Here is a 15430-nt window from a genome sequence, read left to right as displayed (position 1 = left end):
CATAGGGCTATAGATAGAGGGCTTGTGAGAGGGATTGAGGTGGGGAATGAGTGGGTTGTGGTGCCTCAAATTCAATTTGTGGATGACACTATATTTTCTTAGACCATTATAGGGAGTCCCTTTTAAAGTGCTTACCATTTTATAGTTACTTTGAGAAAAATAAATTTGAGGAAGAGATGAATTGCTTGTATTAATACTGTAGATCCTTGGAGTTGTCTTCTTTGCTTGGATATGGTATCCTAGATTGGCCTTCGACTTATCTAGGAGTGCCTTTGGTTGGTAATCCTAGGCCTGTTGGGTTTTGGGAATTTATGGTGGAGAGGTTGTCCAAGCAGATGGATGAATGGAAAGGTGCTTTATTTCTCTAGGTGGGCGTGTCACCCTTATTCAGGCATATGTTTCTAGCATTCCTCTTTCTATTTCTTGTTTATTTTAGTATTCCAGCGGGCATAGCTTGAAATATTGAGTCATGAGAGATTTTATCTGGTCTAGGATGGGGGAAAAGGGGATCATTTGGTTAGTTGGGAGATTGTTTGTGGGTCTAAAAAGGAGGGGGGTGGGGATTGCATCTTGGTAATTTGTTGTCTTCATTGCTTTAGTGGGGAAATGGCTTTGTTGATTTCCCTTAGTAGAAATTTTCCTTTAGCACAAAGTTATTAGAGTAGTAAATTTGGCATGCAAGGTAATGGATGGGATGCTAATATGGGGCTAAGATGTTCCTTTGAGAGCCCTTGGAAGTGTGTTTCAGATTTCTACTCTCTTCATCCTTGCACGGTCACACCAATTAATTGTGGGCTATGGGCATTGCATTTGGTTTGGTGAAGACATTTGGTTGGATGATTCAGCGCTTGAAATTCCTTTCCTCATTTGTATAGGCTTTCCTCATCGTATAATGGAGTTGGCTCTTCCTTTTTTGTTTCAAATGGGGGTGAGTTAACTTGGGACTTACATTTTTATAGGTCTCTTAATGACTGGGAGAGGTTTTAGAGCTGACTTTTTTTTTTGTTGTTGTTCTTTTGGAGGGTAGGTCACCCCTCCATTTGGATGGGCTATCGGCCGTGAGTTCTATTCTTTATTGGAGGACTCTTGCAAATCCTTTTTTAAGCATTTGATCCATGAAAACATGTCTTCTCCATTTGTACCATTTGGGAGGCCTAAGCCCCCTCTAAGATTAAAGCTTTTGTTTGGTTAGATTTTCTTGATAGAGTTAACACCAATGATCTGGTGAAAAGTAGGACTTTTAAGGCTTTATCTTCAGATGTATGTTCCTTATGTTTTGACCGTTTAGAATCTGCTTCTCACCTGTTCCTCTCTTGGAGGGTTTCGAACAAACAATTCGGTTATTTAGAGAGAGTTGGATTTGTTCAAAGTCACTGGAGGATTTGTTGGCTCTCATTTGCTTATTTTGGGAGGAGTATAGAGATTGTTTTGCTTTGTGGAGGTGCAGGTTTTTTGCTGTCTTGAGGGGTATTTGGTTGGAAATGCTTATATATTTATGGAGGAAGATGTCTTGCTGTATGCTTTGGGATAGGGTTTAGTACATGGCATCATTGTGGGCTTTTGAAGCTGGTTGTTTTAGAGGGCTGTCCTTTTCAGATTTTCAACATGATTGGATGGAAGTATTGTTTTGATATTTTCCTCTTTGGTTTTCATCTCTTATAAGGAGTTCTTATGCTCCTTTTTGTTTGTTCTTTTGTCTCTAAAAAAGTTTCTTCTTTTTCTATAAAAAAATAATTAGAGTGAAATGTTGGAGTATTTTGTGTGGCTATCCCCACCCTCCTACTCTCCTCTTTTATCATGTGCCATCACTGTTACATTTTAGATTGAGAAATTGCTTATGCTTTGAAGCAGCTTTGAAAATTTTTAAAAAAATTGAAACGTAAAGTTGGTTTCAATTTGAATTTTTTTTTTTGTTTTATTTATTTTTCCTTTAGCTTCAGTGAAGGGTCCTTTTGGATTCGAGCCTTATTAGAAGACCTTATATGGTTCTCTTGCTTGTTGTGTGTGTGTGTGTGTTTTAATGTGTTATGATTGTAGTGAGGATTATGCTCGTCTATTTTTTCATTTCTCTGTGGCTTCATGCTTATGGGACAAACTTTTCTGTTTGTTGTGGAGATTGTTGGATTTGTCTTGAGTCTTTGGAAGCATTTTTGCTGATCGATTTTGGAGGCTTTGGGAGGCAAAAAATGTGAAGATTTTATGATGCTGTGCAGTTTTTGCTGTTTTAAGGGTACTTTAGTTGAAGAGAGTTGCTCGGATTCTCTGAGATTTCCCTTAATTATTCAATTGGGATATGATTGTTTTCTTCACTTCAATATGGGTTTTATATGCAGGATGTTTTGCCAATGTTGCTTTTTCTGATAACTAGTGTGACCAGTTGGCCTTGTTAGCTTTTCTTTTTTCTTTTCCTTTTTTTTTTTCTTATTGTATTTGATTCATTTCATTTGTATTTTTTCCCTGTGACTCTGTTGAGTATTTCTCATCCTTTATGCATATACTTTTCCTTAATAAATTATTTTCCTATCAAAAATAAATTTTGATATTTTGTCTTTCTGAAACCTGAGCAATAGCAGAGGTACTGGGAATTTGTTCCTAAGTTTCATTGAAAACAATTGAACTATAAGTCATTGAAAATAATTTATATTTTCCCTTGCTTTTATCATACAAATATTTTATCATAGATTGAATAATTAGAAAAATGTTGGTTTTTTTTTTTGGGGGGGGGGTGGGGGGGGGGGGGGGGGAGGGAGGTGTGGTAATGGTGGTGGCTATATACTAAATTTTCTTGAATGTGATAAATGTTAGTTTTAGATGTTTGCTTGATATGGGAAGCTATGCTACCAACATTTCATAAACTTGCCAACTTTTTACATTTTCTTGATGTGGAATAGTTTTCATTAATGCGAATGTGTAAGTGTGTATTTAGTTGGCTTCAAGTTGTTATCTTACAATGTGAATTGATAGATTTAGATATTTGTATTAACACAGGCTTATCACATGTTTTGGCAAAATATCAGGGAACAGCTCGATTGATGTTCAATTCATTCGGTTCTTCATTGTGGATGATGCCGTTTTCCAAGAATTGTAGATCAAATAATATGTATTGGAAGCATTTCTCTGGTGGGAGCCAAAAGCATCATCACACTTACCAGTGTAATGAACAGGAATTTCAATCCAACTGTTCTGGATGGCCCACTAATATAGTCAATATTGAAATTCCTTCAATGCATGGTTAGACTCTAAACTTTGCAGCCTCCTGCATTTATGATGGTGACTGTGTCATTGTTATGACCAGAAATTCCATGGATCTGGTGTCAGGTATTGATGCCTATCCACCACTTTCAGAAGTAGCACAGACTAACTTATCTTCCATGGAATGTGGACTGCCTACCCAGCTGTCTTTCTCTGCTCGTGAAATATCAGATGGGACCTTGTTTAAAGCAATAGAGGATTATGATCAAGACAGCAAAAGGCTCTTGTATCATTTACAGAAGTGGGTACTGTCTTAACAATTGCTATGCTTCATGAAGCTTTCTGCACCCTGTATGTGGCTTTCTAATGTAGAATTCATGAAAATTCTTTCTGTTGTTTTGCACTGCTGGCTGTGTAATGCAATTCCTTTCAGAAAAATTTCACATTAGCATCCAAGATCCCTGTTTTTTTTTCACTGCAACTATATAAACTTCATGTTGCATGTAATTTTTACTATAATTTTTTTGGGACTGCTGTTTTGGGGTGCCCATTCAATGTTGATGCCTGTGTGTGTGTGTTTACATGTTTCCTCTTCACAGAGGTTGGGGTCATGTGTAACTGACTGATGATATAGAAAATCTTCTTATGCATGTAAAGATTTGTGTCTTGTTTGTACATCTGTGTGGATGCTCTTGACATCAGCTACCTTTCTGTCAGAGTTCTGGTTCTTCAATTGTCTTCATACATAGACAGGCTTGTATGGTAGTTGGTGTGCCTGTTTTCCTGTGATTTTCAGAAAAAAAAAACAGCCTCTCCAATGTGGAGGTAAGACTGTGTACATCATGCCCTCCCCAGACCCTGATATGGTGTGGGAGCTTTGTGAACTAGGTGTTGCATTTTTAGGAAGTATTTTCCTGTGATTTTGGTTGCAACTGCAACATAATATGTGTTTTTTCATGGAAATTTTATTATCCAGTGTCTAAATTGTAATTCTTTTGAGTGTCTTCGTTAAGGTATTCAAAATTAAAAATTTATATAGTGCTGGTGAGTATTCTTGGTCAAGGGACTCATTATTAAAAATTTATATAGAGCTTCCGCGAAGTTGATTTGATTGATGTTCCTTATGTAAAATGCTGGTCATACATATAATGCATGAGTAATCATTGTACTGAGGCAGAGTTTCATATTGATTTGAGTGTTTACACAATATGCTTGATTCTGTTTCTTCCATGATACTTTGAGTTGTAAAAGCCTGTGAGTTCTTAATGAATTTATAGCTTTTTTTTGCCTGCCATTTCTTGGAATCTGTTATTGCAAAATCCTTTTTTTTTTTTTTTCATTTGTATGCTTATTGACAAATTTATCTTTGCAATGCTTCAGGTTCTATCACGATGATCCAGTTCTGAATCCACTTACACCTTGGGACAGACCACCTCTGAAGAACATCTTTTGCATCTATGGAATAGATTCAAAGACAGAGGTATAACTGTGTTCTTTGAGGCTCATTGTTTGATGGGATGAAGAGGGGTGGGATGCAGTATGATGTTCTAGTTTTCTACTCGCTTTTATCTCATGTTTGGTTGTGTTCTATATTCAAAGATATTATCTCCCAGTGCATTCGTCATCTGTTTACATGAAATAAAATTATCCCATGGGGAAGGTGGTTTGTGGTAACCTCGAGGTGGTATATTTGCTAGAGAGAGATAAAAAGAGTACAGCGAGTAAAAGAAGGAAAACAGGGAGGATAAGAAAAACTAGAAAACCAGAAAACAAATATAGATCAGCTATATTTTAAAGCAAGTTAAGCAGAGCATCCAAGTTAGTAAAGATTCTGGAATTTCTGTCCATCCAATTACTCCAAAAGATAGCCAAAATTGAGCACGGCCACAAAGTGTTTCTCTCCTTCCCTTTCCAAACCCCTTAAACATCAAAACACAAAACACCTCCAAGGAAAAAGGGTATACCCCATGTTCTCCAAAAATACCAAACAGTTTATTCCAAAGGATCCAAGAGAAATGACATTGTAAAATAAATGTGAACATGTCTCTCCATTCTTTAAGCAGAGAACAAACACATCAGGTGATAAGAACTTGTTAGGTCTGTGTTTGCAAGTCATTGGTATTAATTTTTTCCGAAGTCACTATCAAGAAAAAGGCCTTAATCTAAGAAGGGGCCTCGACTTTCCAAATGAAAGAGTAAGAGGCAAAATGAGTAGCATTAGGAACATGAATCAAATGAAAGGGAAGGGAGGTGTTATAGGGTGTCCTCAGATGAGGGAAGGGAGGGATAAGTGCCTATATAATTTATTCCTGCATAACTAAATGTTGTTCTGGGCACTCTCTTTGTCCCATATTCATGGGATAAAATTGTTTTTCTTTTAATCACACCAAACATAGGATAGATAATATAAAGCATATCCCTTTGGTTAGCCCGAAAAATGCAAACACATTATAAAATTTTTTCATGCGATATATTATCCTGGTCTCCTGGGATAACATATCCCATCATATATCATGTATCATCAGATCTCATCCTATCACTTGTCATCCCCTTAATTTTTCCAAACAAAACCCAGGAAGATACTGCTTGCTTGACTGTTGTAGATATGTGCTGAATCTTGTTCTGTTAATTGCTGTATTTGTATTAAGTTTTCACATCCAACAATGAATTTGGGAATGTTCCAGGTTGCTTATTGTCATTGGTTAGCATGTTTTCCTGGTTGGAAATATTTCATTGTCTGTTTCCCATTTTATTAAAAAAAAAAAACTTTTTTTTTCCCATTCTTTAAGAATATGAGCTTGGTCATTTTATAAAATGATAACATTTTCTTAGTCACATTCTCATTGATATTTCACTTTCTAGGTTGCATATACTTTCAGATTGTTAAAGAAGGTTTACTTATTTCCTTTAATTTGTCAATTACTCAGCTGATTTTGGTAGTCAGGATTAAAGTTATTATTGAAAATAATCCTTGATATACTTTTCAATGGAGATCCACTGAAAAAAATTATCCATAAATAGTTGCACCCCTCTTAATTTTGAGGGCTGGTGAATCTTTTCCTCAATTGGAGGCTTGCATCTTCCATATAACATGCTTTTCTATTACTAGTAAAGATCTCATGTGTCTTGCACATGAATTATATTATGTAAAATATTTTTATAACTTTCAATTAAGTTTAGATATATTTCTTATGAAAACTAATAGTATATTGTCATAATTTGGCTTACATAAATTAAAGTATGAATATTCAAAGTTATTTTTAAAATTTATATTTTGTTTAAAACTATACAAACACAGACATGAGATACTATTATGATACCACGCACATGCAGAGTCAAGAACAATATTTAAAATATAGGATATTGTAGGAATGCTCTAATTAGCATTACCTGAAATATTAAATTTAATATTTACATATCATTATAAATTAAAAATTTAATAAATAACATTTTTCATTATTTTTATTTTATAAAAAAGCTTAATCAGACAAAAATATTAATAAATTTATTTCAACTTATAAATTTTAATCCTTGAATATTTATCATAATTGTTTTTTTTTTACTTAATGATGAATTAATGATTTTAATAATATTTTTGAATAAATTATTTGGGTGTACTTTTAGGTCTGCAATTTTATTTCTAAAACTTGTTATTCAGAAGTTATGTTGTAATGTATTATGTATCTACATGATGTTAGATACTTCATAGTAATTTTAGAAGATGTTAGAAGAATTTACCTATTTTATTTTGACATATACCTTTTTATTTAGTATTTGATACTATTGCCACTGAAATTTGTTGTGCCAATCCAAGGCCTTGATTCCTTGAAAAAGGAGACTGGAGAAAAAACTTGTATGTCCGTATTTCAGGAACCTTTTTGATGCTAGTCAGTGACCAAAGAAGTATAAAGAAATGTGCAGCCTTATAGAGAATATGTTAGTGTGAGATGCCTTACCTGCCCTTAATTCAAAGGGAGTTACAGGAGTTGTACTATTTTATCCCCACTTTACTTGGGGGTTACAAACTTTTCTTGTCCTTCTTTAATCACCGTAAGTTACCCCCCAGGGAGCCCTTTTATCTTCTTATTGTGGATATTTTACACACCATCATTTGCCCACTCCTAAGCTTGAAAATTATTTTAAGGCTTAGGAGTAACTTGCAAAATTCTCTTTGTTTTGTTTTGGTTATTTATTTTTTATTTTTTTACTTGAGGTGAGTGGAGTAGGCTTTCTCCTTTCTTAGCTGACCAATAAATTTTTTTCTTTTTCTTTTTTAAACTTGTGCAGAGTAGACTTTCATTGCACCTCATTTTTTCCAATTTTTTTTTTTCAATATTTTTTTTGCATGGTTGACTAGAGCATTCATTCTACCACCACCCCCCTTGTTTCCTTTCCTTTTCTAGAGCTTTTTAAACCCCTTTCTCTTTTTCTCATTTTTTCTTTTTATCTGCGAGAAGGGCCTTCCCTTTTGTTGCTAACCACACCACCCCCCCCCCCCCCCCGCCCCAATTTTTTTTGTGCTAAGCTGTGGATTGCTGCAGCTAACTGATGGCTCATATATTTTTTTCAAAAAAAATTTATAATAAAAGAAAGTATATTAGATAGGGAAAAAGGAAGGTACAATGTGTAGGGACAAGGAGTCTGCCAAAAAATGAAACAGAAAAGAAAAAAAAAGTAAAAACAAAAAATAACAAAGAACTTGAAGATCACACCATGAAAACTGGGTAAAATAACCAAGAAAACCTGTTTCTGGCATAATTTACTAAACTCTTCAAGTTTGCTATTTCTCTTTGACCCTTCAATTTACGACTTTTGCCCCCATCCAAGCGAACCTCATTTCCTCCAATATCACTTAACTTTAAATCCAACTTATCCAAAAGATCTTGAGCTTCTAAATCCTCCTTGGGAAGTTCTTGCATGGGAGTAGGCAGTATTCCATCCCTACATTGTAAATTGTTGACCATATGTTAATATGAGTGGGGCTCATCTGTCCATGAACATTGCTCATCTATTGATAGGTTCATTTGTCCATGAGCATAGCTCATCTATCTATGTGTAGAGCTTATTTGTTGATATAACCATAACTCATCTGTCTATGGGCAAAGCTCGTTTGTCCTTAGCCATTCCACCAAGCAGGCCTATTTGGCTTGTTCAACTATTCATGCTGCCTTTTTTAGGCCATTCTTTGAAATATATTTCCCTGTATTTAGATATTACTAAAAAAACAATGCCTCGTCATATTATAAACAAAGTTACCTGATGTACACTTGTCAATGGCCTTTTATTTTCTCTAAGTCTAATCATGCTACCATGGCTATCCAATTTGTTCGTCATGTTGAGGTCCTTGATTTCCTGGCTTCCTTGGAGCTCTCACTCATGGTTTGGGGTTGATCAAGTGCCCCCCTATTTCCAATTAAGACTCTTTTGCTGTGTTCTGTTTCTCTTCTCTCATTTGTTGCTATAATCTCATCCAAGTTCATATATTTATGTTCTTGAGCCATCATCTTACTCAAAGTAGTTGGAGGTTTCTTACCTAGTGACATTAGGAATTGCTTCGCATGAAGAGCTGTCATTAAGGCTGCCATAGCTACCCTATTGTCCAAATTTCTACCATCCGAAGTAGCATGAGTAAACCAATGCATTAACTCCATTGATTTCTTTTCACGTTTGACCAAAGTCATGAGGGGAGTCGAGGTTTTTTCTATTTTGCGGCTGTTGATATAGCGTTTGAGAACCACAACTTCAAACCTGCAAAAGTTTGTTTAACCTTGGTTTCAATGCTTGATACCAAGATTGGGCATGCCCCTTCAGCATTGCTGCAAACGCTCTATATTAATAGCATTTGGTGTCCCTTGTAGTTGCATTAACATTTTGAAGGTATCCAAATGATCCACTAGATTTGAGGTACCATCATACCTGTAGAAGGTTAGCATCATAAATTTTGAAGTAAAGGAACTTCCATCACCTCCTTAGTGAAAGGAGGATTTGAAAGTTTGATGGGTTTTTCACCCAATGAGGATTGATCATAGACTTCCTTCGTCATGTGCTCTAGCCGATTATCAATCTTCTTAAACTTTTCTTCGAATGCCAAGGATTGATGTTCTTTGACATCTACGCTGATGACTTCTTTCAGGCTAGGTGCTCTTTTTGCTTGCCTCAAAGTGGTTTTCGGACTTTGCTCCTACTCTGCTAGTGCTTGAATTTCTATCTCTTTTGGTGATGTGGTAACAGGAAGTGATGCTTGGTTTTGTGTTGCCTGAGAATCATTTTTCTGCTGGAAAGTCTCCCCATGCATTGCCTCCACTCTTTTCTAAAAAGATAAAAACTGTTCCATTGGAACCATTCCCTCTTATAATGAACCAAAAGGCTGTGGTGATTGAATTGAAAATGGAGAATTGTTCCCGTCAGAGTGATTGGAACCAGAAGGTCCGAAATTGTGCAAGATCGTCATGATCTTGTGCCAACAATACTTCTTTGGCCTGACAGTGGGTGCCAAACTGTTGTTATAGAAATTTACTGGACCAATCTGTGATCTTGATTCCTTGAAAATAGTGACTAGAAAAAACTTGGAGGATCTGGGGTGTATTTTGGGAGGTCTCTTTGATGCTTAAGTTGGGGACTTAAGAAGTATGAAGAAATGGGTTACCTTTCCGTTGGAGCCCCTTTTATTGTAGAAAAATCCCTGTGACATTAAATACCAAGTGCCCTTAATTCAAAGGGAGTTGTAGGAGTTATACTGCTCTATTACCCGATTTGACTCAAGGGTTACAAAGTCTTATTGTCCCTCTTTAATCGCCTTAAGTTGCCTCCCAAGGAGCCCTTTTGTCTTCTTGTTGTAGATATTTTATATAACATGAAATACCATTTATATATTTTTTTTGGTTAAATAGTTTTTTTAGGTTCAAATCTTAATCTATTGAAAATAAATTTTTTTAAAATGTAAAATTTATCTAATTTTTCTTAAATTTAGTTTTTTTTAAATGCCTTTTCTTATTAAAAAGATAATAACATTTTTGTCTACAAAATGATTTATACTATTCATACTTTAATAAATGATATATATATATTCGTGTCGAAATTTCAGATTTCCATCACCCTTGAAATTGAAATTGCAGTCAATTTCTGTTTTACATAATTTCCATCGATATTTCAACGAATCATTCGAAATTTATCGAAATCTCAAAATTTTAGTGATACTTATTGAAAATTTAACTATAGAATGAAATTTCCTCATAATTCAAATGAGAGATTTAGGAGCGAAGTGAAACTTCTCTCTAATTTATTTTGTTTTTTTGTTGAAACAAAAGGATTATTGCAAGGGATTTTGAAATTATTTGAAAAGTTAAACTTACAGCAACATTTTTTATCTAAGCATTTTTTGTCTAAATTAGCATTATTTGTATAATAAATTTAAATGATTTAGGAATTTCATTTGTATTAACTGAATATTTTTAATGCACATTATTTTATACACAAATTATATTACAACTTTTCTACCTTATACACAAACACAACATAGATGTATTTAACTTGTAATATATTAGTCTTAAAACTTATGTTATTACGTCTATTAACCATTTCTAAACTTTCGTAAAAGAATTTCATGATTTACTACTAATTTCCATTTTGTTTTTTTCAAATAAAAAATTGAAATTGACATTGAAGTTGAAATTTTTGTCGAAATTTCCATACTTTTGGAGCTTCGAAATTTTAGTCGAAATCGAAATTTAAGACCTTGTGTGTGTATGTGTGTGTTTATATATATATATATATATATATATATGTATGTATGTTTATGTATGTATTGCAAGTTTAGTTTGTTTTTTAGTCAAATGAAGTTTCTTATTTGAGGTTTAAACATATAACTTATTCAAAATTTATTTATAAATATAATTTATCTAATTTTGGTTAAATTTTCTTTCTCTCAGGGATGTTATCTTATATTTTAATGTAAGGATATTTTTTCATAAAATGATTTATCCTATTTATGATTTTATTAATTTTTAGTATAGATATAGATATTTATATATACTGTTAGTTTATTTTATTTTTTATGAAGTGAAATTTTCTCTTTCATTTTTCATGCAATAACTTCTAGAAATTTTAAATGTAATTTTATCTAATTTTGGTTGAATAACTTTATAGTATATACCTTTACTCTTTTAGGAAAATTTCGTCTTACTTTAAACAGATAAGGACATTTTTATGCGCAAAATTATTTACACAATTTTCACTTCTATATTTTGTATGAAAATTTATTTATTTTATAAATGTTTTCTCTTGCTTTTAAAAAATTAGGGTACTTTTACCTACAAATTGGTTTACACTTTTCATAGATTTTTAAAAGGTGAAGGCGTAAGGCAGGTTTTAACCCTTAAAAGGCAAGGTGTAAGCCTTTTGAAGATTTTATTTATAGATAAAACTATGTAAATAAATTACATATATTTTAAAAATAAGAAAAATAAAATAAGAAAATCATAAATATAGTGTAAAAAAAATCAAATATAATTTCCAAAATTCTTGTTAGCTGTTCAAAAATTGCTAACTTGAATTCATTTCGTAAATTTTGGCGAGATAGCTATAACGTTGCAGAGTTCAAATTATTTTCAAGACTTAAGATACGACACTATTATTTTGGGAAGGTTGAGGTTCAAGAGTTTTAGAAATCAACTCATAATATAAAATTCCGTTTGTATAAACATGGAGTGAAAATTTTTTAGCCATCCAACTTGAGTATTACACCCAAAATGTGTAAAGCTCAACTAAAAATGCGCAGAAGGCATGCCTTTTGTACAAATGCGTAAACCTATGCAGGTGGTGTGTTAGCCTTTTTGGGATTTGGTATTTTAGATTGAGCCTCAAGGCATTTTAGGCATACCTTGCCTTGAGGCTTGAGGCGAGCTTTGATTGAGCCTTTTAAAACATTGATTCATATACAATATAGAAATTAACTTTTATGATTTTTGGTCTTATTTCTATTTTTGTCCATAAAATAATTTACACTATTCACACTTCTATATATAGTATAAATTAAGATTTTTTTTTTTAAATAAAAAAACAGATTTCAAAAAATATGTTTTATGTTCTATTTTTGAAGCTTTTTGTGTGCTTAGTTGCTCAAATTCCGCTGTTATGGCCTTTGGCTGCTATGCCTTGAAAAAATTGATTATTTGTTTTTAGGCATTAACTTGGTGGACTTTATCAAGAGAATTGTACTAAATCATTTCTCATGGTGCTATTTTTTCACAGTTCACACAACTTTCATGGAATCTCCATTCACTTCACTGGTAGGCATTTGAAGGAAATTACTTGTTCAAGTCATCTTCACATTCTCGCTTCTTAATATAGCAGTCCCCACCCCACTGGAAAATGAAGCACATGCACCCACAACAAGAAAGCCTAAAAAAAAAAAAAAAAAAAAAGGGAAAGAGGGAAAAAAGCACACAATATACCTCCTTTTCTCTCTCTCTCTCTCTCTCTCTCTGCTCAATTTTTTGATGCTCTTCAGGCCACATTGAAATCATTCTGATGTCAGAGCTGTATGCCCAACCTCTTTTTTGGTAGAAGACAATCCTAATAAGGCTCCCTACAATCGAATGTGGGTGGACCAGGATTTCTGTTTTTAGTATTTGTAAGGGAAGATGTTCTATTGCCCATGGGCGAAACATAGGTTTGATTTGCATAGTTCTAAGAGATCTGTTTTGAAACTAAATGGAAGTTTTTATTAGGAGAGAAGAAGTGAAATTGCAAGCTAAAGGACGACAATCGATCCTCAAGAGAGCCAAAAAATACCAAAAACCAAACCAGAACAAAATGGAAAACCTAATGAAAAAACTAATAAAACCCTTTTTAAATCCTTTTCCATCATAACTAATTGATCACTGCAAGTTTGCTTACTCCCATTTGGCCCTTTTAACCTTTGTCTTTTAATAATTGAACTTTTTGACCTCCAGGATCAGATTACCACAAACTCATCATATTCAAATAGGTTGTTGAGCCTCTAATCCTTCTCATTAATCTCCTCCACAGAACAGGGGGTGCCTTCTAAACCTGATTGCTAGCCTGCTGCTCTTTATCCGTGCTATTATCCTCTAAAATAGGAATACCCTCTAAACCATCAAGTGCAGTTGCTGACGCATGGGAAATATGACAAGCAACATCAGAGTAATCTGAAATTCATCCAAAAAGAATCCATTACTATCAAATTCACCCTTGTTATCAAACACATCACCTCAATTTTTAATTTCCTTACCCTTATCTCCCTTACTTCCCCCCTTTGTTACAATCTCCTTTGAAATATTTAATCCTTCCTCAATACAATAATTACTATTCATATTTCTTTCCTGAAAATTTACTCATCCTGGGTTACAAGTACAGACCTTGATGAGCTCTACCTCTAGACAACCCTTCCCGCAAACCAGACTCTTCTACTCCATTATCTCCCACATCAGCATTCCGTACTTTCTGCTCTACAACTGCATTCAAACCTTTGATCCCTTGCACACACAACTCTTTTGCAGAACTCTGGCCTTCCTGATCCCTACAAGTAGTCCCACAATCACCAGCCTCCATTGATGGATGTCTGAAAACTCTCTCAGCATTAACACTTTCCTTGTCCCCTCAGTTGAGTCATTCACTTTCATCTTGAGGAGAAGAGGCAATCAACCTCCCTTTCACCTGTACAACTTCCTTTTAATGTATTCCAAATTCTTATTCTGGACAAGCTCCTTGCTGCTCCCCTTTGTTACATTAGATGAAACCCATTCTGATCTCCATCCTCTGCAACCAACGCTCAAACGAGCCATAGTCTGGGCCTTTGTCCAATCATGGTGGGCCTCCACATAAATACTTAAATCATAATTCTACTCTATCGAAACTTTATTTCAGGCCTCACTAACACTGTTCTGGGCGTGTCCGTTAAGCAAACTCTGCTGGCCAACCTGACATTACATCTCAAGGTGCGGAGAAATCCAATAGAATGGTCAAGCATCCCAGCACACTCCACCCCATCTTTCATTGCAGGACCTGCAACAGAAAACTTTTGCCTGTTGGCACTGAATTCCTACTGCCTCCATCTGCATCCCTTCACCACATTTCTCACATAACCTTGCTCGATCTGCCATTCACTATCTCACTCCATAAAGGGGTTTTTTTGTTTTTGTTGAAATGCAATTCTGTTCTCGCTGTAACCTTGAACCAATGATACCAATGGCAGGAGAAATCAATACAACTGAATGAAATTCTGGCACGAATATACTCCATCCATCCCCTTTAACCCTGCCCTATATAAACGGAGAAAACCACTTCCCATTCCAGCCCAACCCTAACTCAAGAATCTACCCATTTTCACAGTTCTAATTGCCATCCAGTAAATCACCTGCCCAACCCTAGTACTTTGATATCATCTTCCTAATCCATCAAAAACTGAATGCAATCCTTCAGAAAACCACTTTGCTACCATTGAAGAGATCCACAGCCATCGATTTTGAGCTGGGTTATGCTCAAGAATAAAAAGAAACACCCAATCCCTGTCTTTATCCAGCCACAGATCAAGGGATTTCCCTTATATCCGAATTGATTGTTGCCTGTTCCCTCTCCATGGCATGCAACAGCCATCAGCGGCATAAAAAATCTAGAGCACTTCTGAAATGATCACAGGAGGAATCTCCATAATGGCATCCAATTTTTAGCTTATCTCCTAAATAGAATATCTTTCTAAACAGCAATGGAAAAGTATGGTTGGTACTGGTGAAAGCACTCAGATCACTTTGTTGGAAATGATAGACACCCACATAGTCAGGTGCTCACAAGAGATAAGAAAAGAATTCTCACACATAATATTTTTTTTTTAATTTTTTTGAATAAAAAATTAGAATTTTCATTAAGAAAGAGGAATATAGAAAAATGGGGGATAAAAATTCGTCCTAAAATAAATTAAAGGCAAAAAGATAAAGGACAAAATCATGACAGCGACGCGTGCCAAGCCACTGCCCCCTTGAAATATCGGTCTGTGGAAGCTGAAAGAGAAAAGCCATCAACTTATCCTATCCTGACGCAATGATAAAGTCAACTTCTTTCCAGTGAAGATACATGCACTCGTTTCCAGCCAGACCCTCCACAAAACAGCAAAAACTGCTACGTCAACAATCTAATAGCAGGTCTACTCCTCTTGAAGCCTCTAAAAGAAATAGACAAGAAATCTATTAACGACTTTGGACAAACCCCTAGTTCTCTCCAA

General features: G+C 34.7%; 1 protein-coding gene across 7 annotated transcripts in view; it reads left to right on the top strand.

Annotated features, from left to right (window-relative positions):
* LOC131155781 (phospholipid--sterol O-acyltransferase) overlaps nt 1-15430 on the top strand; it is an 85868-nt gene that overhangs the window by 21499 nt on the left and 48939 nt on the right. For all 7 annotated transcript variants that reach the window (XR_009136898.1, XR_009136894.1, XR_009136895.1 and 4 more), the window contains exons 6-8: nt 3018-3231; nt 3319-3493; nt 4573-4672. Coding sequence is in view for 1 of the 7 variants with exons in the window: in XM_058109179.1 (XP_057965162.1) it covers nt 3018-3231; nt 3319-3493; nt 4573-4672 (489 nt within the window). In the remaining 6 variants the exon portion in view is untranslated. The remainder of the gene's footprint in view (nt 1-3017; nt 3232-3318; nt 3494-4572; nt 4673-15430) is intronic.

Source organism: Malania oleifera, chromosome 5 (assembly GCF_029873635.1).
Source record: "Malania oleifera isolate guangnan ecotype guangnan chromosome 5, ASM2987363v1, whole genome shotgun sequence".
In the NCBI taxonomy this organism is placed as follows: domain Eukaryota; kingdom Viridiplantae; phylum Streptophyta; class Magnoliopsida; order Santalales; family Ximeniaceae; genus Malania; species Malania oleifera.
This window is presented reverse-complemented; position numbering and strand designations above follow the sequence as displayed.